Consider the following 27,432-nt stretch of genomic DNA (forward strand, 5'->3'; position numbering starts at 1 on the left):
GAATCGGCCTGGCGGAAGGGGCGGGGCGGGGCGGGACTGTACTTCCGTGGTCGCGGGTGGGTGAGTAGGGGCTGGGGGTTGCGCGCGGCGTCTGGAGTCCGGCGGGGCTCCCGCCTCGGGCCGCCGGGGAGCCCACGTCGGCGTCGGGGCGCCCCCTGGAGGATTTGGGGAGGGGGAAGGAAGAAGAGACTATTATTGAGTTGGATGATGTCGGGGGTGCGGGGAGTGTGTGGACAAGCAGGCGTCGGCAAAATGGGTTCAGAGGTTGGTTTTCTCCTTAGAAAGGAAATTCTCTTTAAACAGCGTTTTAAAATTTTCATCATTTTGGACAGGCTTGTGAGTTTACCGTTGTGCCACAGTAAGGCAGTTTTGGTAAGGTGGCTGGTCCCTTGCTGCTGCCAAACCTGGCGAATGGTTAACCAGAGGATGGGTCGGAAAAAGGCACAATAGTCCAGGTTAGCTACTACCAAAGAGGGAAATTAAAACTCATCTTTTATGGAATAAAATCCAGGATATAAAAATAGGGTTCAAACTGAAAGTCACAAACAGCATCTAGGTTCTATCAAATACTGTGCCGGGCGCGGACTAGGTCTCTTCCAGCAGACATACTGTATTCAGATAATTTGTTTTTATCATTCGAAAATGAAAGACAATCTAAGCCAAAATGGCCTGAAAAAATTTAATTATATTGAGAGTTGTGCCTTAATAGATATACTTTGGAAAACAAACACTACTATAGCTTTTCCAAGTTGGTAGAAAACCAAAAGTTTCCCGAAAGCCTGTGCGGATTCCTAATCATTTTGGGGTCTACAATGTCCAGAATGTTCTTTTATGTAGTAAAAACTTCATATTGTTTTGTGTGCAGGGTAATAAGAACCAGACAGTTCAGTTCTTTTAAGGGCTGTCTTCTATTAGGAGAGACAAAAGAAACGTGAAAAGTTATATAATGGTAAGAAATGTAAGTTACAGTTTGAGATATTTGAAGATATCGAAAATCCTTTATTTGGCCTGGAAAGTGCTGGTGCATGCTTGAAACGAGTACCCCTCAGCTGATTGTTGCCATGTGGGAATGTGGGTCCCTCATACAGATACGATTGTCTCCAACACAGGCCAAAAGTCTATCTCTTTGTGCTTTCTCTTGATTTTTAATATTATTGGCAACCAATGCAGTTATGTGCTCACACACCCTCTGTGGGCCAGGAACAGGCAGTTTGTGACATCTGCAGATTATCACCTGAGTACTCAGAAATAATTGGAATCAAAAGAGCAAGAAATTCCTGGAAACTGATAGTTAGGAAGGGATTTAAGAAAACTGAGGTTTCAGCTGGGTTGAAACGGAGAGGTGTCATGGAGGGGAAGGATGTATGAGTGAGTAAAATCTCAGTGGGGAAAGTGAACAGCAGGTTTGGAAGATAATGAGTAAACTCTCCTTAGGAGAGGTCTGAGAAGGCAAATGCAGTAAATGGAGGAAAACTGGTTTGGGAAACCCTTCAATACCAGACTGGGCTTTATCCTCCGGCACTGGTTCTCAAATTTGAGCTTACATCAGAATTACCTGGCGGGCTTGTGAGACGGTGGCAGGCTTGGCCTCCACCTTCAGAGTTCCTGATTCCGAAGGCCTGGGGTGGGGCTTGAGAATTTCCCCTTCTTACCAGTTCTCAGTTGATGGAGATGCTACTGGTCTTGGGAGCACACTTTAAGAACTACTGTCCTAGGGTGTGGGAAACTATTGGAGGAATTTGAGGTGGATCAGTAAGGTGATCACATTCATGGTTCAATATGAGTCTTGCTGTGACGTCCAAGATGGAGGACTGGGGAAGAGAGAAAAGAAGGTTCCTTAGAGTTGATTAACACCTGTCGATGCCAAGCCCTCTCATGCATGCAATTTCATTTCATACTCACTTTGACCCTGATGTGTAAGTCTTAATATTTTCATATGGAGAATAGTAGAGACTGCCCAGGTCCCATAGCTAGTCTCAGAGCCCCGTAAGACTAGTTCAGATTTGAACTAGGGTAGTAGCAGTGGAAATGAATCAGAACATTGACTGGTGATGGAATTTAGAAAAATCAAGACTTCCCCAGAAGATTGAAACCTAAAAGTAGAAATTGGGACATAGGAGTCTTAACAGAGTGATAAAAGGTAAAGTGGACAGAGAACTTTAGAATATTTCCTGCATGAATTCAATATATGTTCTGTATTACTCTGCTATAACAGCCACCTATTTAAAAGTTGCTTATTTAAAAAGTCATTCTGTTCTACCAAAGTTTCCTGAAATTATTTGAAAAGGAGAAAGTAAAGCCTCCTGTGGGGGGTGATGGGAGATGGTAACCAGATAATGGCATTTGACAGCTTATCTTCACATCAAAAGTGATTAGCATTGAGGAATAGAAACACATGGTGTAACACTGCTTCGCCTGTGTGAACTCTGCTGTGCCGCAGACACTGACCTAATGTATTGATTTTGGAAATCCTGGATGCTTTTTCTTGCCAGAGTAGTTATTGAAATTGAGAATATTCATTGGATCAATTTCAAGACAAATATTCCAAGTCAGACTGGCTGCTGCCGAGCAAATTTTTAATGAAGGAAAACGTCTATATACTGAAATCGGACTTTAAGAAGGAAGTCCTAAAAATATATTTATACTGTGAAATCTAGAAAAATGTAAGTTTTCAAACACTGATCAACTGAGTAATCAGCATAATGGAGTTATTGACCCATACAAAACTATAGCATACATTCATTCATTTATTCTGTGAGCCATAAACTTATGCTGTGGATCCAGCGATAACTCGGTCTAGGCGAGACTGACATCTTAAAAAATGGTCACAGGGGCTTCCCTGGTGGCTCAGTGGTTGAGAGTCCGCCTGCCGATGCGGGGAGCACGGGTTCGTGCCCCGGTCCGGGAAGATCCCACATGCCGCGGAGCAACTAAGCCCGTGAGCCATGGCCGCTGAGCCTGCGCGTCCGGAGCCTGTGCTCCGCAACGGGAGAGGCCACGGCGGTGAGAGGCCCGCGTACCACGCACCCCCCCCAAAAAAAAAAAAAAGTCACAAAACGATGTGATTAGCACTGTAATAGAGGGATGTGACCAGTACATTATGACAGGAGATAGAAATGATGACTCCTGAAGGGGTATAGAAAGGAGCCCAGGGAACTGTCTATGGAGGAGGAGACTCTTGAGTTGGTCTTGACAGCTGAGGAGGAATTTGTGAGATGATAAAGGCATTCCAATCAGAAGGAACATAATGGACAATGACCAAGGTGTATAAAAGAGTGTGGGTTTTTCTGGAACCTTTGTGCAAATCAGAAGAGTCACAGCAATATGGTAAAAGTGGAGGAGGGGGGTGAATTAAGTTGGAGAAGTGGATAAGAGCACTCATAAAGAGTATGAAAGATTTATGTAATGACTGGCTTGGCTGGATTGTAAACTTCATGATGTTGGGAGCCATGTTGGACGTGTACACGAGTGTATTCCAAGGCCTTAGCAGAGTGCCTAGCGTATGGTAGATTCTCAATAAATAGTTGCTGAATGAATGAACAGGTAAATCACAGAAAAAAAATTTTTTTAAGATAAGATAGAAGAGGGAACTTTTAAAGTGTTTTAAGCAGTGGAGTAATATCGTGAGATTTACAGTTTATGAGGATAAGTTGTAGTATGGAAGGTGGTTAATAATGACCATAGAAATGGCTATAGTACTTTGTGCCTATTGGTAGATTGCAATCTGCATTTTAAGAAAAAATAGAAGAGAGTATTAGAGGATATCACATGTAATAGGGTTAAATAATGTTTTATGAAACTTTTATTTTAGTTATATATATGCCTGTGTGTTGACTGATGTAAGTGTATTTCTTCCTATGGACTTTGATCAGAGTTTGAAAGTCATTATAGTAATGTGGACTTGATGGTGGAGAGAATGGAATGGATATAAAAGATATTTTGGAGGAAAACAAATGTGGAAAACTAGCACCTTAAAATGCTGCTGTCCATATGAACCCTCTTTCAGGAAAGGGGATGCACTTAACCCAACCTATTTCAGTATTTTTGCTTACTTGATGTTTTTCATTATATATTAATAAGTTGGCATTCTGGTTTATAAGGAATGGCGGTGCTTTGAGGTATCTTACTGTGTGTTGTAAATGCTGCAAAATTTCTCTTATTTTGGTGGTGCTCAGTGTAAAGTTGTAGGATGAAACCATATTCGTAAGAGTTGTGAAAATTCATTGAAACAGTTTGATTTGATTATTGGCCAAGTTATTAGATTTTTTTCCATAAGAAAGCAGGAAAAGCTGCTTAGTTACATGAGAGGGTGGGAAGTCCTTCTCCCTACCTGCATGACTTTGCCACTCTAGTAGACTTAGTCTGTTCTGCCTGTGACGTGTAAATAAGGGCAGAAAGGTGTTCATACGAGGCAGAGTTATATTGGCTTTTAAAAAATTTACGAACTCCTTTAAAATCTGGTTGATGTGGTTAAAATGAGTTTAACTATGTTGTGCACTCCATAGTCAGGTGTGAATTATTCTGTGGAGCAAGAAAACATTTAAAAGTTTTAGAAATTTGGTCTGTTCTGTCACCTAATACATTATTGAGATCTCCTACTGATAAGGTTTGCACAGAAAATGTAAATTAATTTTTCATCTCGGCCTAAGGGGGGAAAAAAGAGAGATGAAGAAAAAAAAAACAAAATGAAGATAAACAGCCTGCCATAATCATTCCATACTCAAATGTGGAGGGTTATTTGGTGTTCCCTTAATGTGGCATGACACCACTCCTCTTTTTATTCGAGAATCTAGAGTTGACGCCAAGATTTGGAATTAATAAAAGGGCACATTTTAAATCTAATCCATTCTTTGCTCCACTTTGGGAGGGGCAGAGTTACTAACGTCTATTTCCCTCTTAGCCAAAGGAGCTCTCCTTTATTCTAAAACAATTTATTAAGACAGAATGCCACAGAGAGTCAAAAGACCTGGGTTTGAGTCCTGGCCCTGCTGCTGATTATGACTGTAGTCACCTAACTCACTCTTGGTTTCCCCTTATTAAATGAGAATAGTAATAACTATCCAACTGTCCTCATGGAATTGTCTGGGAGAATAAAGTGAAATAAAGCGTTTGAAAATGGTTCATAAACTCTTGAGTGACAAGCAAGTGGGAAATGAAATAAGTTCAGATTAGCATTTGTTGGAACAATTGCAATGCGCCAGGCTCCATGGCAAGCTTTGGGGATCCTAATGTGGACAAGAGGGTCTCGAATCTGGCTTCTCTTCTCCGTCCCGTAATGCCTTGCCTTGGTCCACGTCCCCATCATCTCCTTTGGGTCTTTGCTAGGCTGGGCTGTATGTTACCAGGATCTGGTCACTCTTGACTTCTTGCCGCTGCTCCAAGTGTCATCTCCCAAAAACCAAAGTTGATTCGGTCACTGCCCTCCCTGAAGATCTCTGTTGTTTCTCCTCCACCAAGACAAAAATCTACTTCCTTGGCCTCAATTTACCTCCTGATCGGGCTTCATTTTTCATCACTAGTTCCCTCTGTATATATGCCAGGTTTCTGCTTCACTGAATTACTCAGTCCTCTCTGATATGGCAGGGAAGAGACCAAGTCCCAGCTCGGCCTCTGTACAAGTATGTCCTCAGCCTAGAAGGCCTGCCTCATCCTTCTTCAGCTCCGCGTAACCTTTCAGACCCGGCCCTGACATAGTCTCCTGCATGACCTGAACCCTCTCCTCCCACAGGAGACTTAGTTTCCTAACCTGGTCTGTTCCCACAGCACATTGTTCTTTCTTTGGACACGGTGTTTATTACTCTGTGAGCTGTTGAAGTGCCGGGATTACGTCATTTAGGGTAAGATAAGGAGGCTGTGCACCTGAGGAGGTGTAGTGGATTGAATGGTGGCCTCCAAAAAAGATATGTCCACGTCCTAATCCCTGGAATTTGAGAATGTGACGTTATTTGGAAAAAGGGTCTTTGCAGATGTAATTAAGTTAAGGAACTTGAGGTGAGATCACCTTGGATTATCTGAATGGTCCCAATTCAACAACAGATGTCTGCACAGAGGAGAGACACAAAGAGTAGTCCATGTGAAGACGGAGGCAGAGATTGAAGTGTTGCACCCGTGAGCCGAGGAGCCGCTGCAGGGAAGAGTCCCCTTCTAGAACCTTTGGAGGGAGTGACATCCTGCTAACACATTGATTGCTGACTTCCAGCCTGCAGAACCATGAGAGGATAAATTTCTGTTGTTTTAATTCACCAAGTTTGTGGTAATTTGTTACAGCAGCCTTAGAATACTAATACGGAAGTTTATAGTACAGTGACTGGAACATAATAAAATATCACTGTCACCACCCTCAAAGTCATTATTATCACTATTATTTTTGTAAGCAACCTAGCCTGGGACCTGGAAGGTAGCACCTGCTCAGAAAATAGCCTTGCCTGTGCGCTTTCTAGTCTGGTGGCAGTGGTGGTGGTATGGATGAGAAAGAAGTGTGTTTAAAGGTGGTATCGAAAGAGAGCTTCCAGAATAGAGCACCTCTTAATTTTTTTTGTTGTTGTTTTAAATGTCTTTTTGTGTGTTTATGTGAAGGGTGGTAGTGGATGTTTTTAAATTGTTTTTTAGAAACATTTTTACACAATTTAAAATAAATTGTCCTTTTAGAAGGCTAACAGTAAAATGATGAGCAGTTATATTTCTAACAATAAAAAAAAATCTTAAAATGTTTCTTCTTTTTCCTAATAAAACATTATTTAGCTAAAATTAATTTTGTGCTGGCCTTGGAACACAATTTAGAGAGGGACTTGGGAGCCACAAGGTAATTTATTTCATGTGCTACAAGGTACTTGAAAACCAAAAATTTCAAATAATCATACATAAATGCAGACTTGGTAGGTGTTATGTATTATTTGTCTGTAAATTTTAGTTTGCCACTGGAAGCTAGGTCTATGACCTAATTTTCACTAAAGTTTTATAAATTGGTGTCATAGTAATAAGAGCTAATGTTTATTGAGCTCTTACTATGTGCTAGGCACTGTTCCCAGCTCTTTATATGAATTAACTCATTTTGTTCTAGCTTTCCTAGTCTCTCCTCTATTCTCCTAAGAGGAAGCTGAGGCACAGAGTGGGTAAGTAACTTGGCCAAAGGACATTATAGCTTAAGTGGCAGAGACGCAGAGTGGCCCTGGCTCATAACCTCCATACTCCTGACTCTCAGTGGACCCTGTCAGCCTTCATCGTCTAATACAGTCTGAAACGGAGAATATCAGTAAATCTAAGTGAAGGGTCCTCATCCAGTTCCATAGTGGCTCAAACTTGAGTGTGCTTACCCACGGAGATTCTGATTCCCGGGGCTGGGGATAAGCATTTTTAATAAGCACCAAGGTGGCTCTGACCGTACTTTGAGATATCTGCCCTGGATCAGGTTCCAGACAGCCCTCACAGCTCATTTCACACGAAGCCTTGTGGTCGTGGTTTGTGTACTTATGTTAGGCCATTCTTTGTGTATATCTGCGTGCCCAGTGAGTCGATTGAATACATACATGGGTCTAAACTTTTGCCTGAATGCCTGCCTTACTAATCACCTTCCTTTTATGGAGATGAATAAAAGGCCAGCATCAGAGGGATTTTTTTTTTAACCTTTTGAATGAGCTTCGGAATAGGGTATATTCGATCTGAGGAAATTGTTATGATGGATGTAAGGTTTGTAGTTGGAAGAAACTAATCATGACATGGAATTTCTACTCTATTGGGTTTTTTTTTTTTTTTTTTGGTATGTTTGTTTTTTGTTTAAAAGAAAACTTTAATGTGCACTGGACTTCACAGCAGAGCAGTAGTTTCATGATTTGGGTTACTCTGAATATTAACTGTGGACAAGGAGGGAGTCTTTGCTCTTAAGTTTGGAAAGAAACTTGCATGCCTCTGTACAACCCAAACCCCTGATTATGTGTGTTTTGAATCTAGGGAGAACACTAAGCTTGAAGTGTTACTACTTCAGTATCTTAGTTGCATGTTGAACCGGCAAAATATGTTTCTCTTTCTCTTAGGGAGTCACGAATCGCACTGAACCAAAAAACGTCCAGCATTTTCTTCAGTTGCAAGCAAAATGAATATTCCCACGCTGCTCCAACATCCCCATCGGGACTTCCTTAAAGTCCTTTTAAGAACACTTTTCCGACGTTACCACTTCATCTTACCCTCGAGTACTCACCTCAGATCAGGAATCCCATGCGCTCAGCCATTCAGTTCTCTCGGACTCCGTCCTGCAAAGTGGATGCTGCCGTCAGATGGTTTAACCAGAAAATTATGTCTACAGACAACCTTAAAGGAACAGACAGAAGGACTTTCTGATAAAGAACAAAGGCTGGTGGCTGAGCTTTATACTGGTTTAATCCAAGGGCAAAGGGCCTGCTTGGCAGAGGCCATAACTCTTATAGAATCAACTCACAACAGGAAGAAAGAGTTAGCCCAGGTGCTTCTTCAGAAAGTCTTAGTCCACCACAGAGAACAAGAAAAATTAAATAAGGGAAAACCACTGGCATTTCGAGTGGGTCAGTCTTTGTTTTTTTTTGGGTTTTTTGTTTTGTTTTTTGTCTGTCCAGTAAATATTTTTCTAAATTCTCTCTTCTTTTAAAATAAGTCTAGGGCTTCCCTGGTGGCGCAGTGGTTGAGAATCCGCCTGCCGATGCAGGGGACACGGGTTCGTGCCCCGGTCTGGGAAGATCCCACGTGCCGCGGAGCGGCTGGGCCCGTGAGCCGTGGCCACTGAGCCTGCGCGTCCGGAGCCTCTGCTCTGCAACGGGAGAGGCCACAACAGTGAGAGGCCCGCGTACCACAAAAAAAAAAAAAAAAAGTCTAAATAGCTTATGATCTAATGGGGATTTTTTTTGTCCTTGCAGAATTTTGGAATGAATTCTGAATGCCTTTTCTTTGTAAATATTAGTCTTGTCACGTGGTGGGAAATGCAATGGCCATTTGAACGAAGGCTCTGTATTTTAAGAGAAGAAGGTGAGATTCCTCTTTTGGCAGGAACCTCACTGTGGCTCCCAGAACAGAAACGTGCGCAGGAAGAACTGTTCACCAGTTTACTCCTTTCTCTCAGTAGAACTTCTGCTTAATAGTCTAAAGTGACTTCCCTGCTGTTGTACTTACAGCAACCATAACTATCCTTATCACATTTCAGAATTCCACTTCTTAGGTGTTTCGTTAGTCTTTTCTCTAAGCAAGTCCCACTTCTTTCAGATACTTTTTAAAAAAATAATTAATTTATTTTTGGCTGAGTTGGGTCTTCGTTGCTGCGTGTGGGCTTTCTCTAGTTGTGGCGAGCAGGGGCTACTCTTCGTTGCGGTGTGTGGGCTTCTCATTGCAGTGACTTCTCTTGTTGCGGAGTAGGGGCTCTAGGCACGCGGGCTTCAGTAGTTGTGGCGCGCAGGCTCAGTAGTTGTGGCTCGCGGGCCCTAGAGCGCAGGCTCAGTAGTTGTGGTGCACGGGCTTAGTTGCTCTGCAGCGTGTGGGATCTTCCCGGACCAGGGCACAAACCCGAGTCCCCTGCATTGGCAGGTGGATTCTTAACCGCTGTGCCACCAGGGAGGTCCCTCAGATCCTTGTTTATTAGAGTTTCTGGAAATGGCTTGGCTCTAAGCACTGCCAGCTCAATACCAAAATGCATTTTAAAGGGGACACCATGTTCATTTGCTGTCTAAAAATATTGGGTGTTTACTTCTTTTTTTTTTTTTTTTTTTTTTTTGTGGTACATGGGCCTCTCACTGTTGTGGCCTCTCCCGTTGTGGAGCACAGGCTCCGGACGCGCAGGCTCAGCGGCCGTGGCTCACGGGCCCAGCCGCTCCGCAGCACGTGGGATCTTCCCAGACCGGGGCACGAACCCGTGTCCCCTGCATCGGCAGGTGGACCCTCAACCACTGCGCCACCCGGGTAGCCCGGGTGTTCACTTCTTGAACAGTTGACCTGTTTCTGTAATTGCAAATAAGCTTGTTATATTTTTGAAGCTGTGCATTATAGAACAATCTAGACGTGTTTGACCAGAAGGAATTAAGCAAGTTTTGGGTGGAACGAGCGCTTTTCATGGTGGCAAACTAGGTGATTCCAACCAACCCTCCCACTATAAACAACTTAAAATGGTGGACAAAGTGCATAAATAGTGTGAGGAACGAGTAAATATACTTAAAGTGGATTGGCATTACTTACGTCTCAGTTTATTTGCAGTATGGGGCCTAAAACCTCCTAGATTTTAGGGTAATGGGGCCTAATGCTCTAAAGATAATTTCAAAAAGAGCTCACCGACTGCTGTTTGTGCTAGTCGGCGTTTTCCCCACAGCTTATTCTTCTGCCCTCGCTGCAGGGACTCTTTCTGAGAGTGCTGTGCTGGGTGTTGATACTCTTTATGTGTTGTGGACAAAATAGCAAATTCCCAAAGAGAAATCCCAGTTACGACAAAGTGTTCACTTACTAGGCTGTAGAGAATCTTTGAAGAGAAAATGTCCAGAAATACCTAGAGTTAACCAGCAACTCATAAATTTGCAGCACTTTTCTGGTTCTTGCCATCTGGACCTTATGAGGCCAGATAAACCTGAGTCTTTGTTGCAGTTGTTTTATCACCATGGTGGGTAAAAGCAACAAATGTTTATTCAGCACCCATTAAGACAGAGACCTGCCCTGAAAATTGTGGTGTGGAGCCAAGCATACCATATGCCATACATACTTTTGAATGTAGTTACAATTAAGTGCTTATATTTTATAGATTTTATTGACCATATAGTTATATATCCCTTGATGCCATGTGCTATTCTAAACATATTGCAAAATTAACTCATCTAATCCTCACAATAACCTGAAGAAATAGGTGCTCTTACATGCATTTTATGGCAGAATATACTCAGGTACAGAATGATTAAGTGACTTGCCCAAGATTACACAGCTCATAAGAGGCAGAGCTAGAAATAGAACTGGCCGACTGGCTCCAGAGTTTTGTGTTCTTGCCTGCCATGCTCTGCTAACTCTCCAAGTGGGGGAATTTTCTGCCTTTCTTAAGATTAAAAAAATGTTTTTTTTTCAGGGCTCAGTTTATATTATTTTCGTTATGAGTAAGATGAAAAAAATTGTGTTTCATAAGTGGAAAATTATTTTCTCAATCACTGGGAATTTCTGGAGTAATGAGTTGTTTTTCTAGTGGGAACATAGAATGGACAGAATTGGGGTGGGTGGAATAATTACTGATCATGATGAGAGGTGGGCAGATGTTGGAGAAATTCAGCACATTAACAACATAGGCAATGAAGTCTGCCCCAAAAGCTCTACGTTATACTAAAAAGGCAAATCACATTTTGTAATTTTTCAAAGTGAATCTGGTGAACATATGGAGCTCTGACTTCTCTCCCTCCTGTATCCCTATTGCTCAGGGACTAGATAAATAGGTAGATTTTCGTTTACCGCTTTAGGAACTGTTTAACTACATTAACAGTGGTTTTAATAAAGTAGGAGAAGTAGAAGGTAGTCTAGTATTTTAATAGAACTCATCATGGCGCTGATTTCATTTATTTCATTAAATTACAAAGTCCGTCTCCACCATAGGATTGTCTGGGCCTCCTGGTGCTGGGAAATCAACCTTTATAGAATATTTTGGAAAAATGCTTACTGAGAGAGGGCACAAATTATCTGTGCTGGCTGTGGACCCTTCTTCTTATACTAGTGGTGGTGAGTATTGCTGCTGCTTCATAAATTGCAGAGCAGGGGCTTGTGGAGTGGAGTCGGCTCTCTGTTGCAGTTTAGGGGGAATCTGCACAGTCGCGTGTCTTCTAACCTCTCGCTGAGTATGGTCTCAGTGAAGGAAGGGAGGTGGTGGGTGTGAGGTGGAGGCTGAGGGAGGTGTTTGGGGCATCGGGTTCTTCAGGGGAGGTTAGCTTACAGGTAACCTGTAACCTAGGAGTAGCCTGGGTACGTAGAGAACTGGGAGAACAGTTGTGAGAAGTCGCAGATGATCAGAAGCCAATTTCACCCCTTTGTCTATCACACCTGAGGTTCAGCCCCTTTTCCTTTTATTGTTTTTCCTGGCTCCATCAGCCCCTGTGCCGTTCAGAAAATGGCTTCTTCCTCATTGATTTCCTCATATTGTAATGTCTCTTCTCAAGCTTTAAAAAAAATCTTCATGCTCTATTTAACTTGTCACCTGTTTATATTACATGTTCAGTTAAACAGAAAGCTCTTAGAGGGACCATGTGATATACTCTATTCCTGGCAGCACTTGGCCTAGTACCTTGCGTGCAGTGCTCAGCAGTTACTTACTGATTTGAGGTCATTTGAGGTCACTCAAAGTTTAATTTGCAGCTCATCAGAGATAAAATGAATAAACTAAGTTCCCCAAAGGATCATTTAAGGGAAACATAGATCATATTATATAAATACTCAGGAAAGCTTTTTCTTCCCTTACCCCTCTTTATGACTGAAGCATTGTCACATGACAGTTATTCATTTAACAAGTATTTCAGCACCTATCCTAGGCGAGGCCCTGTACAAAAAAGGTACTGTGTTGTTTAATGTTGAATAAGATGCAGTTCTCTTGGCCTTATGGAGCTTTATATCTCATGCGGGAAACAGACAGGTGCACGCAGGCCATTACAATGTAATGTGTGTTGCGAAGGGGGAAATACAGGGTGCTTTGTGGAAGGGTTTGGTTTATATCCTGTGGGTTTAATGCTAAAAAATAAATATGACATCATATGTCAGGGCCTTTAGGTCAATAGAGAGGTGGACAACAATTCCTGTTACCATCCACTGAGAAATTTAGCTGAGAACATGCACAGTTTTTGATTCACTATAATGAAAGGGTTAACCGTAAAGTACAATTTATACTCGCAAAGTTCAAGATTAAATCCATGTCAGTGTATTATCTTTTTTTATAGTCTAAGAACTTCGTGAAAGGTAAGCACTTGAACAAAGAATTTATTTATAGTGACCTTCATTTTCACACAGGTGCAGAGACTTTCCCCCCACCTTCATAATACTCTAGAATACTTGCAATAGCAAAAGAAAACAATAGTTCGAGATAAGAGTAGCGGAGATGGTGACATAAGATAACCTGATTAAAGTTACATAGCTATGTGGTTCCTAACCTTTCTCAAACCAAAAATGAAGGTCCTTTTCTCAGGTAAAAATACAAAGACTCTGGAAGAGAAAACTATGCAAGGATAAACAGGACAGTCTTACCTTTCCACTGTAAGAGTAGATACATTTGAAAATAGCATTCCATTGAAGTTTGAGAAGCCTGTAGTCAATCCTTGTTGTGCTTTGGACTCACAGGCCCCCTGCACTGGGAGCTTGGAGACCTCCCTAAGGCTCTGCAGTCCACCAGTCTTAGATTCACTGTCAAAGACAATTATATGGGAGAGGAATTTCATAAATGTTTCGTTCGGTGTGTTAGGGTCTATAGGATAATAATTAAAGTGTAGCTTTGGCAGATTGTTGACTTAACACAGAGATGATTTCACCCAGAAAACTACTTTAGAACAAAGTTTTATGTACAGTAAATAAGGTAGTTGAGCTCTGTGGTAGGTGTATGCTGGGGCATTAGAGCCTATGAGAAGTCAAAACTGGAATCATCAGGGAAAAAGATCATATCTTTAAGGGACTCCTCAGTGCTTAGCAGCAGCTTTGGAAAGGTTAGCTCTTGAGCAGAAATTAAAATTCAGGTTAGAACAGCACTACACCTTCAAATGTTACTATGTGGCTTCTAGAATTTGCAGGTATTGATGTTTGCCAAAATACTGCAGTGCACACGGAAACAGCAGCGGTTCTGTTCCACAGGTATTACATTAATTGCCTACTGTGAACAAGCATTCAGTGTACAAAATATGTAAGACACGGTCCTATAGACAAGCAACTCAGTAAAAGCAGAGTTTCTCAACCTTGGCACTAATGACATTCTTTGTTGTGGGCAGCTGTCCTGCACATGGAAGGATGCTTAGCGGTATCCTTGATCTCTACCTGCCAGATGCCAGGAACACCCTTCCCTCCAGTTGTGACAAGTACAAATATCTCTACACATTGCTAAGTATCCTCTGGGGGAAAAAAATCACTCCCAGCTGAGAACCATAAACACAGCAAAGTTAAGAGGACAGTAAAGAACTCCGCCCCCCCCCAAAAAAAAAACCAGTAAAAAAAGAAACCACCCCAACTGGAATGGAAGATTGATTTGGGAATTAAGGAAGCTGAAATTGGACAGGTAAGGTAGGCTACATTCTGAGGGCCTCCAATGCAAGACTAAAGAATCTAGATTTGAACCTCTAGTCAGTGGGGAGCCATTATAGGTTTTGAGGGGCTTAAAACGTTAAATAGATTAATTTGGCATCATTACATACAGGGTGTTGGAAAAAAGCTTAATAATACGAAATACAATTTGAGGTTTGGGGAGAGATGTCCTAAAGTACTTCCCCTAGGAATTGGCTGATTGATAATTGGCCTTTATAGGTGTTCCATGATTATAAAATGTAACTGTGTGTTTTAGGATCACTCTTAGGTGATAAAACCCGAATGACTGAGTTATCAAGAGATATAAATGCATACATCAGGCCGTCTCCCACTAGAGGCACTTTAGGAGGTGTGACAAGGACCACAAACGAAGCTATTCTGTTGTGTGAAGGAGGCGGATACGACATAATTCTTATTGAAACCGTGGGTGAGTGTGATTTTCTATTCTATAACAATGAAATACTATTAAAATGAATGCTGTATAAAGATGAATGATGGCTAATTTCATTTTGTTCATTCAGCAGATACTTACTAAAGAGGTAATTAAATACAAGCTATCTCAGACTCTGTAGGAGATATGAGTATATAGGCTATAATCCTTACCCTTAAAGAAGAGAAAGGTGAGCCCTGTGTCTGGATAACTCTTATACAAGGTGGTATGTTTTCAGTGCTGGAGGAGAGCTGTCAGCATTAGGATGGCCAGTGGAAACACTAACGTGACACCCATTTTATTTAAGCAGAGTCATATGTCTGCGGTATTCCCTAAGAAGATTAGCATAGTTGGGCACCGCATGCATGTTTTATTTCACCTTTATATCCCTAGCACGTGGTTACACACAATGAAAATACTGAAAAGGAAACCCCAAGAACTTCACATTCCCATGGAGAGACAATTTGTTATATTACTGTGTGATCAGTGTTTGTGACACAACCTGATTCAGATTTGGGGGATCAGGGAAGACTTCAGGGAGGAGGTGACAGTTGAACTCAGTTTTTTTTTTTGGGGGGGGGTCTTCGTTGCTGCGCACGGGTTTTCTCTAGTTGCGGCGAGCGGGGGCTACTCTTCGTTGTGGTGAGCGGGCTTCTCATCGCGGTGGCTTCTCTTGTTGAGGAGCACGGTCTCTAGGTGTGCGGGCTTCAGTAGTTGAGGCTCATGTGCTCAGTAGTTGTGGCGCACGGGCTTAGTTTCTCCTCAGCATGTGGGATGTTCCCGGACCAGGGCTCGAACCTGTGTCTTCTGCATCGGCAGGTGGGCTCTCAACCACTGCGCCACCAGGGAAGCCCCTGAACTCAGTTTTGAAGGGAGGGTTGGAGTTAAGTAAAGTACGGGCTGAAATAAAAGAGAAAAAAAAAAAAAAAAGAAAAACTAAAGTATGGGCTAAGGGGCCTTGACCGAAACACACAGGAGTGAGTGAATGTGGCCCAGTCAGGGCACTGCATTTTGCGCAGGATCCTTAGAGCGTAGAGCGTGAAGGCAGGGAGTGAAGACATGGGCTAGAGTCCAGGAGTCCATCGTCCAAGGGCAGATGGAGGAAAAGTTGCCTGAGTAGTGGTAGGAGAATCAAGGGAGAAGAGGACCATAAAATCACACATATTAACTGAAAGTTGTGTTTGGCTGCATGTTTCAGAGACTCAAACTGTTTATCTCTGACTCAAACAAGGAACAGGGTGGGTTTTGTTTCTTTGTGTATTTGTGTTTTCTGTAAATAAAAGAAGCCTGGAGGCAGGCAGGCCCAGGGCGTGGTGGTTCTACAGCACCCTGGGGCTCTCCCTGCTCTCCTTTCTTAGCACTTAGTTTCCAGCCTCAAGGTTGCCCATGGATAAAAGATGGCTGATGAAGCTCTAACTCACCTCCCTGTTCCAGGTAGAAGGGGGAAATACCTCCTGGCTGGCTTGGCCTTCTTGAAAGAACTCTCCTGGAAACGCCATCTAGTGACTTTTGCTTTCACACATTAACATCTCTGGCTGACTGTGTGTGTGTGTGTGTGTGTGTGTGTGTGTGTGTGTGTGTGTGTGTGTGTGTGTGTGTGTGTGTGTGTGTGTAAGAACGAACACGGGTGACCAGAAGTCAAGGGAGGAGAGAGTTGGGGAGGAGGCTTAGTGGAGTGGGGCGTGTGGAAGTCAGGTCTAAGTGGATCACGGTTAATGTGAAGTTGTCGCCTGAGGACAGTGGGCAGAAATTGCCCTTTCCAGACGTTTAGCTGTCAAGAGAGAGTGAGAAGCGCGGTGATGATGGCAGGAGGTTGCGAGTTTTTGTCTTCTTCTTTTTCTGGTTGTGTTTGGTTTTCAGATGAGAAAGACTTGAGCCCAACTCATGGGATGTTTGAGGGACGGGAGCCTGTAGACAGGGGGAGGTTGGAGACAAAGCAGAGCCAGGGCCCAGGGGAGGTGGGAAGGAAGGAGAGGCCAGTCTTCAGTTGATGCTTCTGACACTGGGCCCCGCGAGGAGGCAGCGAGGCGGAGTGTGTGTTGTTTCTGCTTCTCTGTGGGGTTGCGGGGGGAGGCTGAGGACATCCTTGCCTCTGGTTGGCTGTGAAGCACGTGCTGCGGTCATCAGTCACGGTCATGCGGGGAGATTATGGGACAGTGAGCGTCTGTGGTCGCCACTGTGGGAAACAGGAAGGAGGCTGCCCGAGGGCGTTCACGGGCATCGCTTTTCCTGTACCAAGCGGAAGATGTAGCCGGTGTTGGAGCCCATGGCCAGCTCTGGTGGCGCCTGTCCACACAGCTGAGGGATTTCTCCAGGACACTTAGTGGAGGAGAGACACGGACAGTAGGACTGATCCATGGGTGGGCTTTGCAGGGTGATAGAAGGATGAGAAGGCAAGGAAGCTGCCAGAGGTGCTGTAAGGTTAGAATCAAGCTGCCCACCCACGGCAGGGAAGCCGAGAAAGCAGCGAGAGCCAGGAGAGAGCGCGGGCCTTCGCGTCCTCCACTGGGTCAGGGACCGGGCACCGAGCTGCTGGGAGCGAGGCGGGAGAGCTTTGCTCACCAGGTGAGGCCGTGGCATTTAATGCGTTGTTCGGAGGTGGTGGTCAAAGTGGGAGCAGGTCGAGTGTGTGACGGTGAGTGTTAGCAGACGAGCTGGGGGGAAGTGGCGGTCAGGGGCTCCAGAGGGTCAAATTCCTGTGATTTAACGTTGCAGGTGTGGGGCAGTCGGAGTTCGCTGTTGCTGACATGGTTGACATGTTTGTTCTACTACTGCCACCGGCGGGAGGAGATGAATTGCAGGTAATTATTTTGACTTTTTCACCCCCCCAAAACACAAAGTGTACATTCTCTGAAAGTACCAATTCCCAGTGTTAGGGTTTTTTTTGTAAATTAAGTTGATATTAGCGTAGGGAAAGAAACATCATTCACGTTGGCTAAAATACCCGCGTCAAAGGCAAACTCTCTATTTTTTTTCCCCCAACTTATAGTAGTAGAACTTATGATCTTGAGCTAATGACAGAACTTAGTCTTTCCACCTGTAACATGGGGGATAGCTCCAGCCAAGAGACCACTGTTACATGGGTGTCTGTGCTCCTGCTGGTTGAAAAGGTCCTCATGAGATATTCCTTCGCTCTTAACGGGGATCCCGCCGTCGTCGTTTATATATTGTAGAAAGGGTTCTTCCCTTCCCCCTGCAGTGCAGTCTGGCATTAACTCCCTGGAGTTAGCACAGCCTTCGCAGGGGGAGGGCACCATCCTCCCAAGACTGCTTTCACTCCAGACACAGGCAGCAGGCCCGGGGCTGCCCAAGCCACCCATGCCTCTGACTGGCTGCAGACGTGCGGGTTCCCACTTACCCCTCAGGTTGGACAGCTCACTAGGATGACTCACAGAACTCAGGAAGGCGCTGCGGTACCAGTTAGAGTTTTATTATGAAGGATGCAAATCGGGACCAGCCAAATGGAGAGACACAGAGAGAGAGGTCTGGAAGGGTCCCAAACTCGAGACTTCTGTGTCCTCGGGACACATTTCCCTCTTGGCACATGCATGTGTATCACCAGCCAAGGAGTTCTCCTGAGCGTCAGTGTCTGCGGCTTTTGTTGGGGTTTTATTATGTAGGCGTGATTGACCGAATCACTGTGCACACGATTGAACTCAGTCTCCAGCCCCCGCCCTCCCCAGAGGAGGTCAGGCTGCTAGCGCATGGCTCAGAGTCCCAGCCCTCCAATCACATGGTTGGTTCTTCCGGTGTGGTCGGCCCCCATTCTGAATGATCTCGCATAAACTCAGGTATGGTCCCAGGCACCCGTGGCGAACAACAAAGTCATTCCTATCACTCAGGAAACTCCAAGGATTTAGCAGTTTCCTCCCAGGAACCTTGGACAAAGACCAGACAAATTCTTTTTTTTTTTTTAAATTTTTATTTATATATTTATTCATTTTTGGCTGTGTTGGGTCTTCGTTGCTGCACACGGGCTTTCTCTAGTTGCGACAAGCGGGGGCTACTCTTCATTATGGTGCGCGGGCTTCTCATTACGGTGGTTTCTCTTGTTGCTGAGCACAGGCTCTAGGCTTCAGTAGTTGTGGCACACAGGCTCTAGGGGGCAGGCTCAGTAGTTGTGGTGCACGGGCTTAGTTGCTCCGTGGCATGTGGGATCTTCCCGGACCGGGGCTCGAACCCGTGACCCCTGCACTGGCAGGCGGACTCTTAACCGCTGCGCCACCAGGGAAGTCCCCAAATTCTATATTATACAACACCTCCCCTTCAGTTGAAAAATTCTGAAAAACAGTGACACCAGACTCTGGATGCTGCAGTTTAGAAACATTAACTATTAGAATTTAACCATTGAAAGTTACGTTTTAAAATATTTGAAAAGAAATTTTAATCTTAGATAGCAAAATCTTCATTTTCCAAATAAGGTTTGACCTTAGGATTTTTCTAGTGTTTTCACGCAACATAATTTAAGTCAAGAGATTGAGGCATTTTTAGCCATCAGGTTATTTTTTCCTCAAATGCAAATCCAAAAAAAATGCTACAGACATTTAAGGAAAACTTCAAAGACTCTGTTTCTGGAAACGAACATGTTAGTGACATGGGTGTTTTCTTTTTTAAGCACCTGAATGATGGATCGTTATGCATCCTGCAGCTGTTAGCTCCCAAGGAGTGGAATCTGTCTTGAGGCAGTGTGAACTTTCTCCTGCCACTCAATCATATTGTGTCTGGATGATATATTTACTCTAATTCTGAATGTATTTCAGCGTGTTAGTCTCCACATTTGAAAGAGATATTACAGATGACTTCCATGATCCCAGGAGTCAGTGCTTTTGAGTAATTTCTGTCAATAATTGTGATTCCTAGGACTCAGGCCTTGGGACGGTGCAGAGAAAAAGTTAGAGTGTATGACACGCAAAACCTTAGCAGTAACTGGTATCCCATTTTTGATGGCATGAAATGTTTCAGATGAATCACTTTCTTTTCTTTTTCTCACCAGGGTATTAAAAGAGGTATAATTGAGATGGCAGATCTGGTGGCTATAACCAAATCTGATGGAGACTTGGTCGTGCCAGCTCGAAGGATGCAAGCAGAGTATGTGAGCGCGCTGAAATTACTCCGCAGGCGTTCAGGAGTCTGGAGACCAAAGGTCAGCTTGCATTCTGTTCTGCAGTTTTCACCCTGAGTGGACTGTGCCCGTTAGAAGAGAGGGTGTGAGTCCCAAGCTAGACATATAATCAGTCTTTGCTTGTGGGTGAGATTATAATTTTAAAAATTATGGCAAAGCCACAGAGTGTGTAGTTATGATTTTGAGTATAATCCTTCAACCACTAGATGCCAAAAACTAGATGTGAGGCGATAAATTAGATTGCTTAATGCTTGGCTCGAGCCATTTGGATGTGATGACAAATCCATTCTGCAAGGAACCATCCTGAAGATTATGGCGCAATTAATGACTTGATTATCTAGGTTAGAGTTTGAGTAGGAGAGAACAGGCTTTTGATGTGGTAACTTTCCTTCCCATAATGCTTGTCGGGTGATGTTTTCGATAAGGAAAAAAAACCCCTGTATTAAGAGATGCAGTAATACCGATGCGGACGCTTTATCTGTAGCAGGGCCCTGTGTTATTAAAGAGTAACCTATAATCACTATAACGAGAACAACGATGACACGTCTTGCTGTCGGCTCCCGGCACGTCGTCTGTGCTGTGTCTGGAGCTGTCTTGTCCATGCAGATACCCGTGCTCGTGGCACCTGCTGAACCAGGCAGTTTGACGGAGGGAACGGGGCTATTCTCTCAGCTCGGTTTCATTTTCTGGCTCTCAGGCCTCAGGGAAACCTACGTAGCGTTGCCCTTCTCATCCTAGTGACCATTTCCCAGTTCATCCCTGTGGTCTCTGAAGACCATTCGAGCAATCCCCAGTCAAAATAAACCTCTGAGCTAAAAAATACAACCTTGAATCAGTGTCTTATTTCTGCTTCGCACTTAGTAACCTTAGTAAGTTAACCTTAATATATTTCTCAGTGTGTCTACTTTGACACGACGATAAAATGTCTCATTTTTGTCGCCTACCTGTTGCCATAGACTGTAAGACTTAATTGGCAAATGCCAGCGTCCCCATGACAGTGTTTTCTATCGTTTTAAGTAGAATAGTTCTGGTTCTTCCCTTTTCAACAGGTAATTCGTATTTCTGCCAGAAGTGGAGAGGGGATCGCTGAGATGTGGGATGCAATGAAAGAATTCCAGGACGTGACGCTTGCCAGTGGGGAGCTGACTGCCAAGCGACAGAAGCAGCAGAAAGTTTGGATGTGGAACCTCATTCAGGAAAACGTGGTAGAACATTTCAGGACCCACCCCGCAGTCCGGGAGCAGATTCCTCTTCTGGAAAAAAGGGTTCTCAGTGGGGCCCTGTCCCCAGGACTAGCCGCAGACCTGTTGTTGAAAGCTTTTAAAAGCAGAGTCTAATGAAGTACCTCCTGTCCAATAACTTTATGTATCTTTTCATATATATAAAGTTATTGGATAGGGTGCACTTCCTTTTCATAAAGTATTTTAATATTAAAAGTCACTTGCGTGCTTATATTTTCAGTAATTCTCCTGTGGTTCCCTCGGCCTCCTTATCTGTGAGCTGCGCTTGGAAAGTGGAAGAGCGTTAGCTACGGATGGCAAAGGTCAGGCAGTCAGCAGCATTTGTAAGGTAACTGCTGTACGTTACTCAGCTCCATTTCTTTCTGTTCTTATACATGGTGGCCTGTAGGATGGCGTCTTCTCATCAGTCACGAGCAGAGAAAGCTGAGGAGGACAGGAAAAGATCATGTACCTTAAAACGCTTTCTTTGATTCTCTATTCTCTGCGTTTCCAGAGAAAATGTAAGCAAGAGTGACCACGTTTTTGAAGTCTTATTTGAGGCTAGAGTAATACACAGTGGGTTTCTAAGAGCTGAAAATCGTGATCGACATTTCGTATGCCAGCCTACCTGGGAATTTCTGAAATGGCCATGTACACAAGTAACAAAACAGTTGGGATGTGTAGGGATGTGAACACGGTTTTACAGTCTGTCATCTAGACTTGCGGACTCCCCGTGGTAGGTAGGAGAGCCCAAAGGGAACTGGGGAAATCGGCCACAAATAATGTGGGTTGTAATCAAAGGTTTTTGCTTCTCTTCCTTCTTGGCCATTTGACTTCACCTTAGCATCTTAAAAATCTACTTTTTTCTTGATGGCGAGGAACAAGTTTTGTCCTCCGGAGGAAGCATGGCACAGTGATTAAGGGCTTGGGTTCTGGCGTTGGGACTGGTGGGTTTAAACTTTAAACCCAGATCAGTTAACTTATCGGCTGTGTGAGTTTGGACAAATAACCTACCTTTCTCGGTTTGAGTTTCCTCCCTGGTAAAATGGAATTGACATATTAACTTTATAGGGTTGATGAGGATAAATGAGATAACTCAGGAAAATCGTTTTGCACTCATGATGGTACATGGGAAATACTCAGAATCCTCTTGCCATTATTATTACTATGTTAAAGTTATGAGTATGTGAAGCTGCACAGACCTTAGAAAAGGTTCAGTTTTCTCCCGTGATCTTATTACTACCATCATGCTCTCGTGATATTTTATGATAGTCTGTAAAGCACCCATTCTAGTTAATTCTTTGACTATGCTTCACACTCTTTGATGGTAGTTATAACTGTGTACATTTGAATGAAATTATTTCTAACCATAAAGTTTCTCCATTGCACAAAATGTCATTCTAGAACTTTCAAACATATTCTATTCTGAGAATATTTGACACAGTATGTCAGCTTTCACTGTGACTTACCCTCCTATCTAATTGAATTTCTTGATTATTATTTTAGCAAACATTCCTTTACATTTTTTTTTAAAGGTTTGTGTTATTGGCATACCTACGTCATATTTGAGGATTAGGAGCAACTTGGAAAGCTCAGCCAGTCAATTCATCTAATTTCAAAAAGGACCACTATTAAGCCACCCTATCAGATGAAGAACTGTTTTTAGAATCAGAGAAGGAATTCCATAATTTCCCTTAGTAAGCCGTTACAGGGAATGACAGACCTGTCATTTGTGGTTCAGTGGAAGCCGCAGTGGGGCACACGCACACTGTATTACAAACAAGGCAGAGAAAGGGTGGCATTTGTTAGCCCTAAATTTTTCTATGCATTGCGTTAGCCCTAAATTTTTCTATGCATTGCATCTCAGTTTGAACTGCTTTTAAGTGTTATAAATATAGTCATAAAAAGCATTAGAAAACCTCCCTTGTGTTTCTTATGTTGTTGTTGTACCATTGGCTATGATATAAAGACCAATTTCCGAGGTATTATTTACCTTTATTTCTGTTATTTGCTATGCTGGAAGCTGTATAATATAGTAAAATGTTTGTGGCCTTAAAAGAAATTAATGCTCCCTTTTATTAAGCTCAAAAATGCCATCGCTCCTTCCCACCTGTAATTCTACCGTGCTGGACCCCTGACCTGGTCAAAAGCACAGGTTTAGATACCCGCAGAGTCAAATCTCAGCTTTGCCACTAACCAGCCATATGGTTGGGGGGCAGGTTATTCCTCCTCTGTATGCACCAGTTTCCTCATCTGTAAAATTAGGGTAAGAATAGCTGCTTTACAGAGTTGTTGAAATAATTAAATGAGATACTGTATTTAAATTGCTTGGCATTCAGTAATTGGTAGGTGTTGTTAGAAATGTTACAGTAGGCACTCTTTGTTTTACAAAACAGATTCTCGTCATTTAATTTTAGTTTGGCCAGGCTACTTAATTTCCCTGTGCCTCAGTTTCCTTATTATTAAAGGGGTTGACAGTGGTGTTCACCCCGAGTTCTTGAAATGACTAGGTTAGTTAATATATATAGAGTACCTGGACATAGGAAGTGCTAAATAAATATTTAACAATGGAGAGTTGCTACCTCTTAGAGTTGTTGTAAGGATTAAATGAGTTCATCTTCCTCTATCTTAAAAGGATAATTCTTTTCTGAAAATAAACCTGACTTCGCTTTTGTCAAAAGCATAATTACCATTAATTTCCGTAGGTGGGTAAAAATGTGCTGTGTTCCAAACTGAGCTCCAAAATTGACAGACATTTTGTTAAAACAATACCAAATTTCAGTGAAACGACTGCACTTTCTTGTACAGGTGCAGCCGCAGTTAACAGTAGCTATCACAGTGCAACCTAGCAGGGAGTTGTCTCTTCACAATCACTAGGTGGTTGTTCACCTCTTTCCCGAAGCTCTTGTGGCTGTTACCCAGGATACACTGAAGACAAAAGCTCATGAACAACGTACGTGTGATCCTCAGTGTTTATGTAATTCAGTCTTTAATGCAGGAAAAAACCCCAAACAGGAAGAATCAGTGACAACAATTCTAACACCGCACTCATCCCGTAGATTGCCATCATAGAAGTCACGTTGCTACTGCCAAGAACTGGTAAACTGCAAGGGCTTCGAGAAGAGAAGCAACTCCTGGGGTCCATACATCCATGCAGATGGTGGAGCTCCGCTGCTCCCGGAGCAAGCCACGTGGGGCTTCACAAGCACAACTGCTTCCTAAGGCAAACGTTATGACACTCCTCACAGAGTCCAGTTCTCCTCACCTGAGGGGTACATCTTGGGGTGCCACTGTGACTCATGTAGTGTGTTAGAAAACTCGCTAAATGTCAGCATCGTTATTCAGGGAAGACTTGGAAAATGATGAGCAGGTCGAAATTTTCCTTGAGAAAGAACCTTCAGAATGAGACTCTAGACTATTTGGTTTTCTTTCCTTCATTGTAGTATTTTGGTTACTACATTTATGAACTTTTAAAACCCACGCAACATGAATTTGTAATTCCTGCCCCATGAGGTTTATGTAAGTACACTTTCTGGTCGTTAGTGGTATGTTTGATAACAGAATATTAGAATGGCACAAAAGCTGTTATACAACATCGGATGCTTTTTTTTTGATTCCAGAAATTCAACTTGGTCATGTAAAATGTAGATGATGCTATTGTGAGTCAAAGGACATTAATATTTACTGGAAAATTGATGCATAGAGGTACCCTGGGGGCAGATAATTTTGCTGAGCCCCCTCAGCTTCTTGACAGACGAGGTGAGGGCACATCTAAGGAGGTAAACTATTGTACTCTCAGCAAGTCTAAATGCTTAATCAGTTAATGTTGCTTTTGACCAACACAGAGGCAATCATGCAACCTCGTCCTCAAAGCTCTGTACCGTCCAGCTGGCCAATTTGAGGTGTGGTTAGAATTCTTCTACAAAGGGATGTCTTAGGATGATATCTTAAAGCCATTTATTGGGCCCATATTGGTGGCAAATCTTGTTACATATAGAACCTAACCATTCAAGGATCAACACTCTCTTCTTATGAATCAAGTCACTTTTACACCCAAATTTTGCTGACTCAGGATTCCATCACATGAGGCAGGACCACAGACCCCTCAAGTACTTTTGGAAGTTCTAGGGATTCCTCACTGATTCACCAACAAGCTTGACTCTCGGGTGCAGCTTACTCCCCGCAGGCTTCTGTTGGGCTCCACTGTTTTAGCTGCTGCTCTTCCTGTAGGAGAACACTGCCCTGCTTAGGCGGTCCCAAACTGTGAAACTCCTAAGTTGCTGAAATGGTGCTGTGTTCACAGAGCACAGGATCCCTGCCTCTCCTCTCACAGGGGCTGGTCCACAGGGCTGGGGTCGGGACCAACTCCCACAGCACCTCTCATTGAGCTCAGCTCTCCTGTCTCTTCCCCCAGCATACAAGCCCACAACCTCTGCAGAAAACTTGCCCCACACAAGCGCCCTTTTCAAAATGTCTGTCCACCCCTGCAAAGATGCCTGGGTAGCTGGCAGTCTCTCCTTGTCTGGCAGTATCATCTTCAGGTGAGTCGTGATCTCCCAGCTTCACATATATATGATTGCTAATGTTCTATCAACAGCCCCTTAAAGGTATTATGACTCCCATTTTACAGGAAAAGGAATTGAGCAATAGAAATATTAAGAAATTTGTCTAAATTCACTGAGCCTAAATGTGATACATTATATATCTGAGATTTTATTTTTTTTTAAGATGTTGGGGGTAGGAGTTTATTAATTAATTAATTTTATTTTTAATTTTTTTTTGCTGTGTTGGGTCTTCGTTTCTGTGTGAGGGCTTTCTCTAGCAGCAGCAAGCGGGGGCCACTCTTCATCGCGGTGCGTGGGCCTCTCACCGTCACGGCCTCTCTTGTTGCGGAGCACGGGCTCCAGACGCGTAGGCTCAGTAGTTGTGACTCACGGGCCCAGTTGCTCCGCGGCATGTGGGATCCTCCCAGACCGGGGCACGAGCCCGTGTCCCCTGCATTGGTAGGCAGACTCCCAACCACTGTGCCACCAGGGAAGCCCATACATTAGATTTTTTAAAGTACTAATTTCCAGTTGCTCAGAGTGCTTTATGAACCTCATTTCATACTTTCCATAAGATAGTTCAGGTATTATCTTACTTATGGATGCCTCTGTGGTATAGAATGGGTAAGGGATTTGTACATAATTCAGATGGTAAGATCCTGCTCCGTATGTTATCTTTAAGGCCTTTCTTCTCTGTAACCCTGATATATCTTAGATTTTGCTCTTTTGGAGAATGGTGCCTCAAGGTATTTCTTTTCCAGTAGACTTTTCTGCTTATGGTTGAAGATGATATTTTAGACATTACAAAACAACACTTAACGTCAGCTCTGTATTAGCCAGGACTCTTGTCCAGAAATGACAGAAACCTACTAGCTTGGGCAAAAAGAGGAATTTATTGGCTCGTCTAATCATTCAGGGAGGCGCATAGGGGTGCAGCAAGCTTCAGGGCTGCAAATGAAGCTAGGATTCTCCATCTCTTCCTCCCTGTGCGCTGACGTCATTCTCCACGTAAGCTGCAGAACTAGCAACCAGCAGCACTCAGGTCCAGGGGAAGGACTTCCCCTGTCTGCAGAGATCCAGTTCTGAGAGTCTTGGGGAAACACTCAGGCTGGCCTGCCTGACAAGTCATAGGTCTGTCTCCGTGGCCAGTGGGGTGGGGTGTTAGGGTGTTATGACTGGCTGGAAACATCTGGAGTTAGGGGAAGGCCCATTCTCCAAGATAAGTGAGTTGTTAGTTGCAGAATAAAGTAGAATGCCAGGCAGACAAAACAAATGTCTACTAAACATGCTTTAATCTGTTTTGGAGTAAAGTGAGATATAAATAAATGAGTGTTATTGATGTATTATTGTAAAGTGTGATCTTCATGAAAAGGTTTAATTACTTAATTATTAATATACCACCAGAACACACAAGTGAAGTTCATATAGCCAGCTGTCACTTATCTTCAAACTTATGTGAGTACTCTAACACTCTCTTATTTATTGAAAATAGCTTTCCCTAATCCAGTTTTCCAAATATTTCCCCTAGGTTATTTTTACCCTTCCTTATAGTGAAGATGCATCTGAAAACAGGAAAAGATCAGTAGGCTAAACAGGAATGGTTAAACAAAGTATGGTATTGTTTAGGTGTTATTTCCCTTTTATGTCTAGCTGATTAATAGGATATTTTAGAGTTATTTTAACCTAACCACCCCCTTTATACAGAAAAAGAAGAAGGAGGAGGCGGAGGAAGAGGGGAAGAGAGAGGGGGTAAGAGGAGGAGGAGGGGCTGTGACAGAGGTCTTTTGATTGCACGGTTGACAAACTCAAGAGAAGATAGACTTACTTTAAATGTGGAGGTCTCCTGAAAATCCAAAGGCAGGAGTCAAACTT

General features: G+C 43.3%; 2 protein-coding genes across 3 annotated transcripts in view; both read left to right on the forward strand.

The window, feature by feature from the left end:
* On the forward strand, nucleotides 1-23,340 carry MMAA (metabolism of cobalamin associated A). 2 transcript variants are annotated; one of them, XM_067035611.1, is made up of 7 exons: nucleotides 1-60; nucleotides 8,031-8,534; nucleotides 11,572-11,694; nucleotides 14,501-14,671; nucleotides 17,390-17,475; nucleotides 19,668-19,817; nucleotides 20,846-23,340. In XM_067035611.1, exons 2-7 carry the CDS (start codon nucleotides 8,090-8,092, stop codon nucleotides 21,131-21,133), a joined length of 1,263 nt encoding a protein of 420 aa, XP_066891712.1. In that variant the 5' UTR covers nucleotides 1-60; nucleotides 8,031-8,089; the 3' UTR covers nucleotides 21,134-23,340. The 2 variants fall into 2 exon arrangements, with proteins under 2 accessions (XP_066891712.1, XP_058923358.1); XM_059067375.2 differs by having other exon boundaries at nucleotides 40-264.
* The window catches only part of LOC136794352 (uncharacterized), a 22,347-nt gene continuing 16,198 nt past the window's right edge, over nucleotides 21,284-27,432 (forward strand). The window contains exons 1-2 of the mRNA XM_067035612.1: nucleotides 21,284-21,365; nucleotides 25,431-25,557. Coding sequence (XP_066891713.1) covers nucleotides 21,331-21,365; nucleotides 25,431-25,557 — 162 coding nt within the window. The 5' untranslated portion in view covers nucleotides 21,284-21,330. The remainder of the gene's footprint in view (nucleotides 21,366-25,430; nucleotides 25,558-27,432) is intronic.

The sequence above is a fragment of the Kogia breviceps genome, chromosome 6, assembly GCF_026419965.1.
Source record: "Kogia breviceps isolate mKogBre1 chromosome 6, mKogBre1 haplotype 1, whole genome shotgun sequence".
Taxonomy (NCBI): domain Eukaryota; kingdom Metazoa; phylum Chordata; class Mammalia; order Artiodactyla; family Physeteridae; genus Kogia; species Kogia breviceps.